The sequence below is a fragment of the Pezoporus flaviventris genome, unplaced genomic scaffold (assembly GCF_033815535.1).
Source record: "Pezoporus flaviventris isolate CSIRO_AGI_PZ_B2104156 unplaced genomic scaffold, CSIRO_AGI_Pfla_v1 ptg000007l, whole genome shotgun sequence".
In the NCBI taxonomy this organism is placed as follows: Eukaryota; Metazoa; Chordata; class Aves; order Psittaciformes; family Psittacidae; genus Pezoporus; species Pezoporus flaviventris.
In genome coordinates, this window is record NW_026892555.1 from 20,464,212 (window position 1) to 20,477,781 (window position 13,570).

Here is a 13,570-nt window from a genome sequence, read left to right on the forward strand (position 1 = left end):
TCAGTTAGCAGTATTCCATACAGGAAGGACGGCAGGCAGCAGCTATTGCTTCGCATCACCTCTCAGTTTTGTAGATGCATTCTCCAGTAGTAGTGCATGTGAAAGAGGTAGCCTTCACTCATGTTCCAACCCTAACTGTTCTATGATTCTATGTGTTGTCCAAAGGAATTACTGAGTACATCCTGCATGTAGACTGAATCCATGGAAAATGCCAGTCCCATTTATTCAGCATTCCCAATCAGCTTGCCATGCTCTGGGCCAGAAGATGTGAAGTGATGACTGTGGCTTATGTGATCTGCAGGAGCCTGATTTGGTTTAGGGTGTTTTGGGAAGGGAAAAGGGAACACTACGCTTGCAAAACTGGCATCCATGTTTTTGTGAGCACTTAAAGTTTGAGAGACACTGAAGAAAGGTCTGTGTTTCAAGATTGTTTGAAGCCGTGCGAGTTCACAGCAGTGGATGTTCCTGAGGTACACAGGGCTGTGCTGTTCCTCTTGCTGTTCTTAGGAGCTTGTAGGATTTTTGTCTTACTGTTAGTGCATTTTGTCTCTTGTTGCTCTGTTACAAAGCATGACCTACACATTTTCTAGACACTGCTGATTAAAACAGTCAGCCGGAAGTGTGTAACTTCTGTAGCTGAGCTCTATGTGCGGAAGTATTGGACACCGGCACCAGAAATGGTCACACATGACCAGGTCCCCATGGTTTAATAACTGCCCCTGCAGGCTGAACCCCTGCACTTCTCAGCATGTGCTCTGTTCAGTGATGGCAAACGTGCAATAATGCAGCTTACCTTAATTTTCTTTCACTGCAGACCAGGCTAAGTCGCATTACCTTGCATTTGCTGTGGGCTAGAGTGCACACATGGGCAGAAACCTCGGCTCAGCTGACTCATGGAAACTTGGTGAACTCTGGTAACTGATGTTGAGCCCTAATCCACAGACTAATCTGAGAACGTGGCCGTGGCTGAACGTCTCTCAGTCCATGTGAACCAGGGAACACGGTGACAACTGGCAGGTTCCTGGGGACACGTGGCGGTGGGGATGGAGCTCCTGCCTCGGAACAAATGGTTTGAGCTCAGCTGTCCGCCTTTTAAAACTCTCTACAATTTTTTAGCCACACTGGTGCAGATGCAATATGACAGCAGTGTAGCATGGTCAGGATACAGGAGGCAGCCTTCAAAAGGTCTTCCTTTTGAAGCCTAGTGTACAAGTGCCAAGTGAAACACGTGTAGGGGAGGGCTGGACAACCCGCACCTCTCTTTGTCTTTCTCATGGTGTGCCCTCGGTTTCCTGGCAGGGTCTTTGGGCTTGGAGTTGGGCATCAGGTAACTGGTGTCTAGTTCACCTAGAAGACTAGTTCACCTGCCCTTTGCGCAACCATTTGGATGTGTTCTTTGCTCTGTGTCTTACTGGGTGGGATCTCATGTAGGAGTCTTACAGTGGGGGAAGTCAGTTTCCTTGGTATCGTGGGTAGAACTTGTGCTTAGAAATGCAGAGACACTTGGCAAGCACAGACAGCAGTGCTCAGAGCTGCATGCGGAGTTTTCCATTGACTGTGCAGTGAGCAGATAAGATACAAAGCAGTGATATGTCAGTCTCATGGTGTGATGTGCTCTGAGATATGGCTAGACCAGAAATGGCACCGTCTAGCTGAGCAGCTCTGTCTGCTGTGTATTCAGGCAGAGGCACTGACAAAATATGCATTTGAATATCTTCATCATGAGCATGCAGCTGCAGGAGAAGCTCTTTCTTACATATAAGCAACAGTGCTGTTCTCCAGGCCCAGGTTAGGAGCTGAACAAACAGCTTCCAGGAAGAGCATAAGGCATTTCCTAAGTGCATTTGAGGGCAAAACATTGCCTACAGGAGCTTTCTTCCTGGTTTGGTAAGCAACAAGGAAAAGCTCTGTTTGGTTCTCAAAGCCCAGGTAATATTTTGCAGGCTGGGGAAGGTGAGAAGAACAGCTGTGTTTTAAGCAAAGGGAGGGAAAAAGCAGCAGGGTTTGTGAATTGACATGGAAAGCAGTGACACTAGAAATCACAGCCATCACTGAGGGGCTGCAGAAGCCATCAGGTGCCTCTGGCATTCAGAGCAGTAGAATGATCTGTTGGATGCAAAGTCAATCTCCTTGTTCCTTGCAGAAACCCACCCTGGCTACCATGGGTGTCTCAGTTAGCAGCACCCCTTACTCCAGCCTGGCATTTGCTGCTGTTGCTTCCAAATCATCCATATTGAGAAGTTGTTTCAGGAGTGGAGATTTTCACAGGATAAAATACGAAGCCTTTCAGATATACTCTCCTTATCTTAAGAAGTAACAGCTGAAAGGGCCAGATGTGAGGGGCTTCTCACAATGTACGGAGTTGATTTCCTCATTACTCTCACAGGTCAAAAGTTATTTTAATGTGTTTACTTGGGATTAAGCTATCACATGTAAAATGCTGACTAATGCACAAGAAATAAGACAAAAACAAGCTTGGGTTGTAGTGAACAATGTGAAAAGGCTAGAGAAATTAAACACTCTAAGAGACATCACTGCCTTCAGATCAGGGGCTGAATTTGAAGGTGAAGCCCCCTTAAGCAAGTCAGCACAGAATAGCTCCTCTGCACCAGCCCAGTCTGTGGGACCTCCTGGGCTGCTCCATCCCCACGTCACCATGTGATGAGGATGGGAACTCTGGCTCAGATCATATCTGAGGTCATCTGAGCTTATTCAGCCTGCTGAGTGCTTCTGAGATCTCAAGGCACACAATGGTCACCGTCTCCGTAGCATTCTCTTACTGTGCAGCTGAGACACATCTTAGATCTTCCCCTCTTGCCCTGACCTTACACCAAAGATGTTCTCACCTTCCAGGGCAGGCGCTCAGCGTGTCTGGCTCTCCGAGGCTTTGCTCCCATCTCCTGGTTGGCATGCCCACCCTCATGTGAATGGGTAACAAACATCAGCCCTTGATATCTGGAGGAGCCAACCTTGATGTGCTTGGATTGAACAGGTTCTGATTTGGTTTCCAGGCTTTGGTCCTCCTGTGTGTACCTTGCCAACCACACTATTTATTTCCCACTGTTAAGTAATGGCAGTACGAAGCATTTCAAGAACACACTGAACCTCTGGAACAATGCGGTTTTCATGACCGTGTATGTGTTTGTTGATGCACTGCAGGCTGAACCTGACCGGTGCTCGCTCTCCGCTCCCATGGTTCATTCCACAGGGTGCTGATTTCTTCCAGGCAGGAGCAGTATCTTCCAATGCATCACCATTCAGCGTGCAGTGCCCCAGTGCTGCCTGGAGCACCCACGGGCTGTGCACCAAGAGATTATTTTGTTGCGGCAATGTCAGGTGGAAACTGTCAAAAACACGTGTCGAGAGTGTGACCTCTGGGTTTCTCCTCCCTGGGGACAGGGGCTTCAGCTGTACTCGGGGTTGGCCTCAGGCTCCCGCACGGAGCGGGATGGTGGTGATTAGCAAACCCACCTGAGACAATCCTCTTAGATTCTAAACTTCATTTGTGCTGTTAGTTGGCTGCTCTCCGAGGGAAGATTAACGGGTCCTGTGTGGTTGGTTCGGGAGAAGTCACAGTTCCCTGACAGCACCAGCTTTTTATTTCCTGTCAGGAGCTTATTCCCATTTCCAGGGCAACCAAATAGTTTTATGAGTATCTGGGAGAAAAGGAAAAACAGAGTTCCAGGAAAAACAGAGTTCCAATCAGATAAGGATCTAAGGAAACTGTCTAAAGACATCATGCTCCATGTTAGCCGTGCAAAAGCGCTGCAAGATCATGTTGCTTCGGTATTTTTTGTTTAATTTCCTCATTTGTGTTTTAGTTGTATTCATGGTTCGTTTATTTATTAATTTTGGACTATCTCACATTCAGCCCTGACGGTTGTTTAGCTCCTGTGCTAGCAAAAGTCCCAACGATCCCAAAAGCAGAGCTGCCTGAGCAGCCACTAGCAAGGTGGGCTCACTGTGCCTAGTAAAAACGAAGTGCTTAGTTATGTTAGGGATTATTTTTGTCTGCACATATGCTGCAAGGGGACAGATTGAGCCACATTTCAATATGCTTATCTCTTCCACTTGCTCACTTCAATTCTGTCTGAACAGCCTTGTAGTTAATATTTGTATATTCAGTTCTGTTCTGCTCTTGAACCAGAGGAGACCAATATTGGCCTCTTCTGATGGAAGTACTTGATCCCTTTTGAGTTTTAAATAGTGCTGAGTGAATGACGTGATGGATGCAACAGTAAATAGTTGTACATTTGTGTGCTGGTTTTGGCTGGGGTAGAGTTAATTTACTTCATAGTAGCTGGTAGGGGCTATGTTTTGGATTTGTGTTGGAAACAGAGTTGATAACACAGAGATGTTTTCCTTACTGCTGAGCAGTGCTCACACAGAGTCAAGGCCATTTCTGCTCCTCACCCCACCCCACCAGTGACTATGCTGGGGGTGCACAGGAAGCTGGGAGGGGACACATTCAGAAGAGCTGACCCCAACTGACCAAAAGGGATGTTCCATACTGAGTGATGTCATGCTTACCATAAAAAGGGGGGGGGGATAAGAAGGAAGGGGGATGTTTGGAGTGATGGTGTTTGTCTTCCCAAGTAACTGTTACGCATGATGGAGCCCTGCTTTCCTGGGAATGGTTGAGCACCTGCCTGCCCATGGGAAGTGGAGAATGAATTCCTTGTTTTGCTTTGCTTCTGTGCGCAGCTTTTGCTTTACCTGTTGATCTGTCTATATCTCAACACACAGGTTTTCTCACTTTTACCTTTCCAGTCCTCACCCCCATCCCACCATGGGGATGAGTAAGCAGCTGTGTGGGGCTTAGCGACAGCTGGGGTTAAACCACAACAATTTGTTTGCGTAAACTGGGGCAGATGTTTTGATGCTGTAGAGACTAATAAATTGAGATAAGCCATGACCAAAATCTGAATAGATCCAACTGTCGTGTTCCTGTTCCATGACCATTCCACAAGGAGAGCTTTATTTCTGTTCCCTCAGGCTGTTTCTGCATTGCAGTGTACAGTAGAGATACCAGATCTAACTTTCAATAAGCTACCATGGGCAAACTAACTGCAGCAGCATGGAGTTCAGCATATCCTGTGTCTTGGCAAAAACCAGATACCTCTCTAGGTGAACGCTTTGTAAGCAAACCTACATATTCTAAGGAAGACTTTTATGACTCAGAAAGAAGAGGGATGACTATGAATTAAATTAATTTGGTCCTCATATTTTTCTTATGGCTGTCTAGAATTGCTAGTGTCCTGCGTGCAGCTGCCTATAGCTATTGTGATGTGTTAATCCCTGCCCCCCCAGGTTCTGCTGTGAGCAAATTTGGTGATACTCCAAGTCTCCAGCCAGCTGTCAGCCAGGCAAAGCCCATGGAAAGGACTCTTGTCAGGGAGACTGAGGACAGCTCTTGCTGCATCCTTTGGAAGCACGTAACTGCAGAGCGACATGTTAAACCTACCTGGTAAAATGGGAGTAGAGGATTAGGCCATCAGAGGAGGTGGAGAACTTGGCGAAGGGCAAAGTATGTGTTTTGTGCCCCCCAGCATGTGCACCAGTTCCCCTGTTATTAACTTCCAGTTAGGACCTTTCTTGAACTCTTAGTGTCTGAGTAAAATTTTCTTATGCTGATAATGTATTTGTATTATGCAACGTACTCAGAACAAAACAGATTATCTCTCTATGCCCATCCTCTTGAGAAACTGTTCTCTTTGTGCATACAATATGCAGAATGTATAGAAGTCTTACCAGCGTTGGTTTGCATTTTTAAGACTGTACTACTTAATGTGTGACACTGTTGTGTTCTCGTAGTGGCATCTTTGGTGTAAGATGTAAAAACTATTTTAAATGATTCTTCTTTTTATTGTTCAGCTTTTAGTGGCAGCACCAAGGACTGCATGTTCACTAGAATCTATCGGCCTTTTCAAGGACCGTCATAGCTGCACACAGGCACGGGTGTTGCACCCGGAGCATAGCACCTGTGTTCTCAGTTTAACAGGGGTCAGTTTTCAGCAGAAACTAATTCTTCCTGAAAAGTTTTGTTTTCCGTCCTTCCCTCTCTCACACTCAAGCTCCGTCCTCTCTCCTCCTTGCTATGTGCAAGTCCTGGCCCCCAAGGAGACCTGAGAGAAGGGTCCCCTAACTCGGAGCACCCTGTGGGCCCAAGTATCAGGCTTCCTTCTCCCTCAGCTCACCCGTGTGTATGCTCAGATTTCCTTGGCAGTGCTGGCTATACCAGGACAAAGCCAATGGATTCACATTTTAAGATTATTTGTACAGGTGACTAAAATTAATTAACTAAAATCTTGAGGAATTAAGCAATTAAAGAACCTGATTGGCACGTTTGGGTTGGGGTCAGAATCTTATTGGGGTGCTTAATATACAGTGAGAGCTCGGGGTCAAGTCTCTAAAAGACAGGACCATTCAGGGGGCTCAGGTCTACGCTTCTTGTCTGATTTGGAGAAGGAAGAGGGGCTCAGATCCAGCCTTCCAGGCAGGACTGACTTACTCAATGAATCGAGTCACAGGGAGATGCTTCTCCAGACCATGTCCTGGGCCAAAAGACAAGACAAGCTGCAGCTTAGGAGGTTTACTTCTTATAGCTGTTTCCTTTTTAATGGAGAAAGCAGTTCAAACTGCTCCTGGCGAAACGACTGACTTCAAAAGCATGTTTTTCCTTGTATATAGACACTCACAAAACAGCATTGTGTGGTTAAAAAGGTGAGTTGGTGGTAGTTTCTTTTTCAGTGCCAAATATATAAGCAGTATCGTTTGAAGGGAAGTAAGAATTTTTTTACTGTATTGTTATTACTGTTGAACAAATCGTTTTAAATGTTAGATTTTGAAGACTTTTGTATTGTAAACTGTTTTGTGACATGGTGCTTTTTCATACTGGAATTACTGATTGCACCTAAATATGAATTATTGTTTTCTTATATAAATATGTAACCTTGAACAATCTTGATGAAAACCAGTGTATGGTGGATACCAATGGTTCAAACCAATTCTCCAACTGAAACCCCCTAAATGTCCTTTCCTACTAATAAACATTCTGCTGCAGCTAGCTGTGATGTGCCATGCCTTGTTACTCCCCTCACACCAGAGCCTTAAAGGCTCATGGAGCTCCATGGACTGGTGAGCAAACCTCAGGGAAGCCTCTGCTGCTGTCAGGGAACAGGATGTGGGATGGGATCATGCGCTGGGGGGGTGGTAGCTGTGGTTGGTCACTCTGAAACATGGCTCATGGGGTGGCAGCAGAGCCTGTCACAGCAGGGGCTCCTGCCAGCCTCAGCCGGGCTCTCAAGAGGGCTGGCTCATGCTGCTGTGTACGCTCCCTAAGCTCCTCAAACTTTTACCTACTTTTACCTAGGTTAAACGTGGAGCTGGGATTAGCACCAGGGTGCTAAAAGGAGTTGATATCCTGCTGGACGGTAACTGAAACCAGTGCTATTTCCTCTTGAGATTAAACCCCCACCCAGACTATTTGTGGAACTGCACATTAATCCAGGCTTGAAGCAGGCTGGAGGAGCATCAGTCACATTGTCCAGGTACCCTGTGTGCTCAGTGCACCTTCAGACCAGCTTTATTGTACGAGCTTCCAGTGTGACAAATTTCCCCAGATACACATTCTCCTCACTCTCCCATTAAGGCCATAATACAATTTAGCATTAAACCCAACTTGTATTATGGCATAATTACAGTAAAAAAAAGGCAAAGTATAAGGAGGTGTTTAGTTGCATGGGGATTCTAAAATCCTCCATATACCACCTTTGCTGGCCTGTGCATCCCACTGTGCAAAGCCAAAGGCTTCTGTCTCATGGCAGGGAAGTGGACAGGCTCCCAGCAGAGCCTGGCTTCAGGGGATGCCCATCCTCAGGCAATGGAGCACATGTCGCACCCCAGCAGGCTGGGACTGACCCCTGGGGTACACTTCTAGTCACTGGCGTCCAGCTAGATTTCGTGCTGCTGATCGCCACCCTCTGGGCCCAGGAGTTCAGCCTTCAATCCACCTCACTGTCTGCTCATCCAGCCCACACACCAACAGCTTCTCTGTGAGGATCTTACAGGAGACAGCATTGAAGGCCTTACTGATCTCCAGGTAGGCAATATGCACTGCTCTCCCCCATCCACCAGGCCAGTCATTGAAGCCATTTTTGGTGATTATTTTTTTCAGTCTCTGTTCTTGTTCCCTCAGTAGAATGAATTTATATTTTCTTCTTTTTGAAGTTTTCTGGGCTCAGAAATGGGAACTCAATCCCAGCACGGAGCAATACACACCTCAGCACGCAACTGTTTTCTCATACATAGGAATATTTATTTTTTTCCTTCTTAAAAATGTACAAAAAAATAAAATAACTGTATTTACAGTTTATCAAACCCCTCTCCCACTTGCAACACTATTAAGTTACATGAGCTATTTTCTTAATATAAAAGCACACTATTTATACATAGTTTCCTTGCTTGCCAGAAAGAAGGCTTGTCACAAACTTTGGCACAAACATTCTTGTTTGTATCTTGTCTCAATTCATAGGAAATGGAAGAGCATATAAACATTTCATAAGCTTTACATTTTAAAAGTCCTAAGGTACTCCTGTCCTGTTCATATGAATCAATATACAGCATCTCTAACAGCTGGAGAGTTTAGTTTTTGATAACTGTTTGAATTAAATTACAACATTTAAACAATTCATAGACTGAAAGAGGAAAACATACAAGAAAGACACTCGAGCTCTGAATTCCATTGACTGAAAACTTCATGAGAGGACACACAGGAAAGAAAAAAAGAGCTCTTCTTGGTGGTTTACATTCGGTGGTAAAAATCCTCCAAAATGTCTTGATGGAGACACCACTGTACATCAACAAAGCTTCACTGAAAGGATGTACTTGATTATGGGGATATCAGCAACTGACTATGTAGAAAGAAACTAAAATTTGAGGTTTGGGGTTTCATAATAAAACATCGAATGGACAGACATGGTGCCAAATCTGTAGCAGGGATGAAAATTAGGGCTTCGAAGGCTGTTTTCCTTTTGCACATCTCTATCAGTCTCTCGATACACATCTACAGACACTGCACAGCTCTAATTCTTCATAGGGAAAACAAGCTGAGGAGAAAGCCACCCTTCAGGCTGCACTGGTTCAGATTCAAGACTACTGTCTTGAAGAAGTAGAGGAAATGGGAGTTTTGTTCCTTTAAATAAATAACCACAGTAGTGCCACGAAGAGATAAAGGAAGCAAGGCAGATATTCCTGTCCCCTGCTGAACAGCAGCCAAATCCTACTTCCATTTAACTCATAATATTTGGAAGATCCAGCAGTAATCAATATTTTTCATTAAACAAAAGCAACATGTATATTTTAAACAATATGCATGCCAGCACTTCGTACTCCTCAAGACCTTTGAATCAAGCAGGGCATGAGGCAGGCCACTGCTTCAGAAGTTTGCATTACTCTTCCTAGCCCTTCCCTATCACTCTGATAGCCTGGTTTTGACCAACAAGGTGAACCCTCAGAGCTTGTAGCTGGCCAGGACCGGCATCCAGGGTTCAAGTGCTCCTGCAGCAGCTGATGCTGCAACTACAACTGAAGGCGTGAAAGGGGATGTGCTGTTTGTAACGTCTTGGGTGCTCACAATGCATCTGCATCTGGAGCAGAGAAATGAAGCTCTCAGACCCCAGCAGATAAAGCTAAGGGAGACCATCTTTAACTAGCTCTAGCTGTTACTTTAAAAATAAACTTACTATCAGGGTAAATCCTACTCATCTTCCTCAACCCTGCTACCTTCACTGAGACTGTATAAGGAACTAAAGGCAGAAGTGCAAGTTCTTTTGTACCAGGAATTCACACACTTTAAGATGTATTTAGAAAAGCTTCCAATTAATCTTGAAAGCAACCTTCCTTCCATGGACAGCCCCTGATCAAAACCTCCTGAAAAGGCAATGAAAAGAGCTCCTTCAGCCTCAGCATTTCTTACTGATCCTACACTGCTCCTCGGTACAAGATGCTGAAGCATCCAACAGATCCCAGCACATCTCCACCCATGTGTAAGACAAGAACGTCCCATTTACCTGAGCGCTGGTGCTGCCAGGACATCCCCGTCTTTCTCTGTGAAACCCAAATTCTCACTGTTCTCTCTTAAGGCAGCACATCCCAGCCCAGGCCAGCCCCAGATGCCACAGGCATTCCCTATAAGCAAGAAAGCTTAGATGGCAGGGTTGAGTGCTGAACCAGGGCTCAACTCCTGCATACATTTACTTCTATGCTTCACCTGCAGCTTCTGCCCAGACATGATGACCAACTGAGAGAGCCCAGCTGCTATCCTTAGGATCCCAAACACCATTAAAAAAACAGAGAAATACATGAACTAACACCAGTGCTCACCAGTCCTATGTGCTGGTCCCAGTTCCTAATGCCACCTGCCAAAACTGTCCTCTGTTTTTCTTTAGGAAAAAAGCATCTGGGCTAAGTCAGCATAGACATTTTATCTCAGCCTGAGCCAAGCAGAAACAAGCTGAACCACCATAAATCCCCTGTATTCATTCCCAGGATGTCTGCTCTTAAGCAAGGTAGCAAGAGCATCTTTGCTGGAGTACATAATTATAAAAAGATACAGAAATTACTACAAAACTCTTCATCAAAAGGAGAAAGAGCACACGACAAAGGAAGAGGGAGGGCCTTGAACAGACACATTCAGGCCTTGAACCCTTTTCCTATTACGATTTTAGCATGCACTATTTTCTCTCTTCACAGAATTCATGAGACAGTGGTGAAATTTGACAGGATAACCCTGTAGTTCGACTTGGGTTCAGATTCAGCCCTTGTGAGAGAGACCAATCTCCACACCTCAGTTGTGGGATATTCAGTCTCCACTGGTAAAATTGTTCCAGTTTTGATAAAATATTTACATCATGCCCAGGTTTATACCTCACCCAACTGTCCTAAAAGTCAAAACAGAAACATTCAATGGAGATACAAGAGCAAGTACCCTTAAGGAGAGTTTTAAGTCCTGTTTCTTACAGTCTAAAGGAATGCTTTAATGAGCAGGCTGCTGCAGAAAGCACCTTTTCCTCCACAGGCTTGAGAAAAGCCCACTTTGAGAGTCTCCATTTCATCAACAGAACAGGAGAAATCCCTTCTGTACCTCTAGGCACACCAGGCAGCAGACACGTGGTACCTCTTGGATTTGGTGACAGCTGGATGGGACACTCAGGGATCCACAGCTGGGACTTGGGCACCTAAGGTGGGTACCATTGTGCCAGAGCACTCCAGACCCTGTAGCACTGTAAGACTAGCTGGCCAAAGGTGGAGCATATGGGTGCAGATGCAGTTATCAGCTTCTCAGTACACACTCCTCAACAGATTTCAGCAATCTAATCCTCTAGGAAAGATCCTGTTAAACCCTAAACCCAATACATAAAAAACCATAGTGGCAGTAAACATGCCTGCATACAGTAGTTAAAATATATTATTGCATATTATAAACATTATATACAAGGTTAAAATGGTTTCTTTACCATTTACTTACAAGTGACATTTGTAGCTGAATGCCTTACTTACAAGTCCTCATTGCTACGTGCTGAGAACTACCAGAGGTATTTGGCAAGACTATACACTAGAGAGAGATACGGACCAGTATGAGTGAGTGAACTCTGTCAGCCACTTTCCCCATGTTTAGCACTGCACCAGGTTTTAGCAACAATGGAGAGAACTACTGGTAAAGTGATTTACACCAGATTTCTGAAACTAGACCAGTATGGTTCCTTAACATGTTTTAGAATGAGCTTGTCCACACTAAAGTATGGATTAAAATGCTGCACTTCACACTTGCAGTGGGTCATCTGGTTACAAATCTGGGGGCTGGTAACTGCTCATACATTAGAGAATGGGGAACAATAAATAAGGGACCAGGTTAACATGAGTGGCCTTGTGCCTGACAAACCCAAGCCTATATGCAGTGAGTGCACATGTGCAGAACGGACAGTATTTTCAAAGCAGTCTTGTAACAGTTTCTCTGATCAATGTGTGTCAAGCTCCTGGGGAATCTTCTGCTTTCCAAGAAGGATGAAATGCTGTGGTTCCTTACAAAAAGGTTCTGCCTGAGGCTATATTTCTGTCAGTGTGATCTTGAAGCCTTCAACCATGCTCTCCATGTGCAGGATGAACGTGTCTTCGTTGGAGTAGTGCTCAATAATGTTGTCGTCCATGTTTACCAAGATACTGGTGACAAAGGCAAAAACCACTTTTACACACCAGGACTCTGAAAGGGAAAGCCATGCACTCCACTGCACGTGCTCGCTTCACTACAATGCAAAACCAGACTCCAGCACAGGGACAACAACGGGAATCAGCATCAAGATCTGCCCCATAGTCTTTGGATTAGAAGCTGCTTCTTCCCAAAGTAGTTAAGGTAAGAGACGTGCCAGTGCTGGGATGTTAACACACTTAAGCTGCCTACAAGGTGAACTGCACTCCAGATCCCTGGCAGACACAGTAGCTGGTGCTGCCCATGCCTGGTGTATCTCCCCCAGCTACACCTCCGTGCTGCTACTCAGCCACGCTGCGTGAGGTGCTGCACCTCCATGGTGTGCGTTGCTAACATGAGGAAGCAGTGTAATTTGTGCTTGGCACACAGCTCACAGGCCTAGGCTCAGCTTGGATGTGAGAATATCAACAACTATTAGAAGTGTATATGAGTGTTTTCCTCACTTTTTACTGTAAAGTGTTTCTTCCAAGAAAATATCACTTGGAAACAGTGTTAGAAAGAAGCAAAACATGAGAAGTTTCACCTGTCTTCTCAAAAGCTAAAGAAATCCCCAGACACAATTCCCTAAGCTAGAGTTACAGCTGAAAATAAGTGATAGATTTAAAATTATATCACTACAGTACTGCAGTTATTTAGAAGTGAAAAAAGTTAAAGTGAAGAGATTCAGATTTATGATGAGGAGTAGTAGCCTAGCTATTCTGAAATCACAGCTGTGATGCCCATGTCTAAATTTACCCAGCAGAAACCCCTGCAGCAAACATTGCCTGCCTGCCTTTCAGACTCAGACAGTAGCCTACTTCTTCCTAATACTGCAGAGAAACTCCACACTAGCACCTCTCCCATGCTACTGCTTCACAGTTATTAAGCATATGGTCCACAAAACAGACTTTATCCGAATATGTTTTCCAAACACAAACTCTGTTTCTTCACAGTAAGTCTGTGAACACTGGTCAGACACAGACGGGAGATCCATATTTCCTCCTCTACCATCCCTTTCTGCCTCCATAGACATTAAGATTTCAAGCATATGGGCAAGTCTCCTAGAAGAGTTTATGCTACCCAGCATCATGAGGCCCAGGCATAGTTGGGATCTCCATGTACTTCTAAAGGATCTTGCAATAGCCCCTAGTTAGTTCACTTACCCCTTTTTGCTCTTCTTATAAAGTTTTGCAATCTTTTCAACTGGCAGCCCATATTTCTCAGAGATCTGAAATCATAAAAATACACAAAACTATCATTAAAGACTAATAACAAATATGAAATTATTACCTCTTGCTTCACATAATGCATTAAAACAGTATCTCT

General features: G+C 44.8%; 1 protein-coding gene and 1 long non-coding RNA gene across 9 annotated transcripts in view; both read right to left on the reverse strand.

The window, feature by feature from the left end:
• The window catches only part of LOC133266610 (uncharacterized), a 371,798-nt gene that overhangs the window by 118,476 nt on the left and 239,752 nt on the right, over positions 1–13,570 (reverse strand). The gene's annotated exons all lie outside the window — the stretch shown is intronic.
• The window catches only part of GRHL2 (grainyhead like transcription factor 2), a 70,587-nt gene continuing 65,312 nt past the window's right edge, over positions 8,296–13,570 (reverse strand). For all 5 annotated transcript variants that reach the window (XM_061447990.1, XM_061447992.1, XM_061447989.1 and 2 more), the window contains 2 exons: positions 13,408–13,472; positions 8,296–12,219 (listed from right to left, as the gene is read on the reverse strand). In XM_061447990.1, coding sequence (XP_061303974.1) covers positions 12,105–12,219; positions 13,408–13,472 — 180 coding nt within the window. In that variant the 3' untranslated portion in view covers positions 8,296–12,104. The remainder of the gene's footprint in view (positions 12,220–13,407; positions 13,473–13,570) is intronic.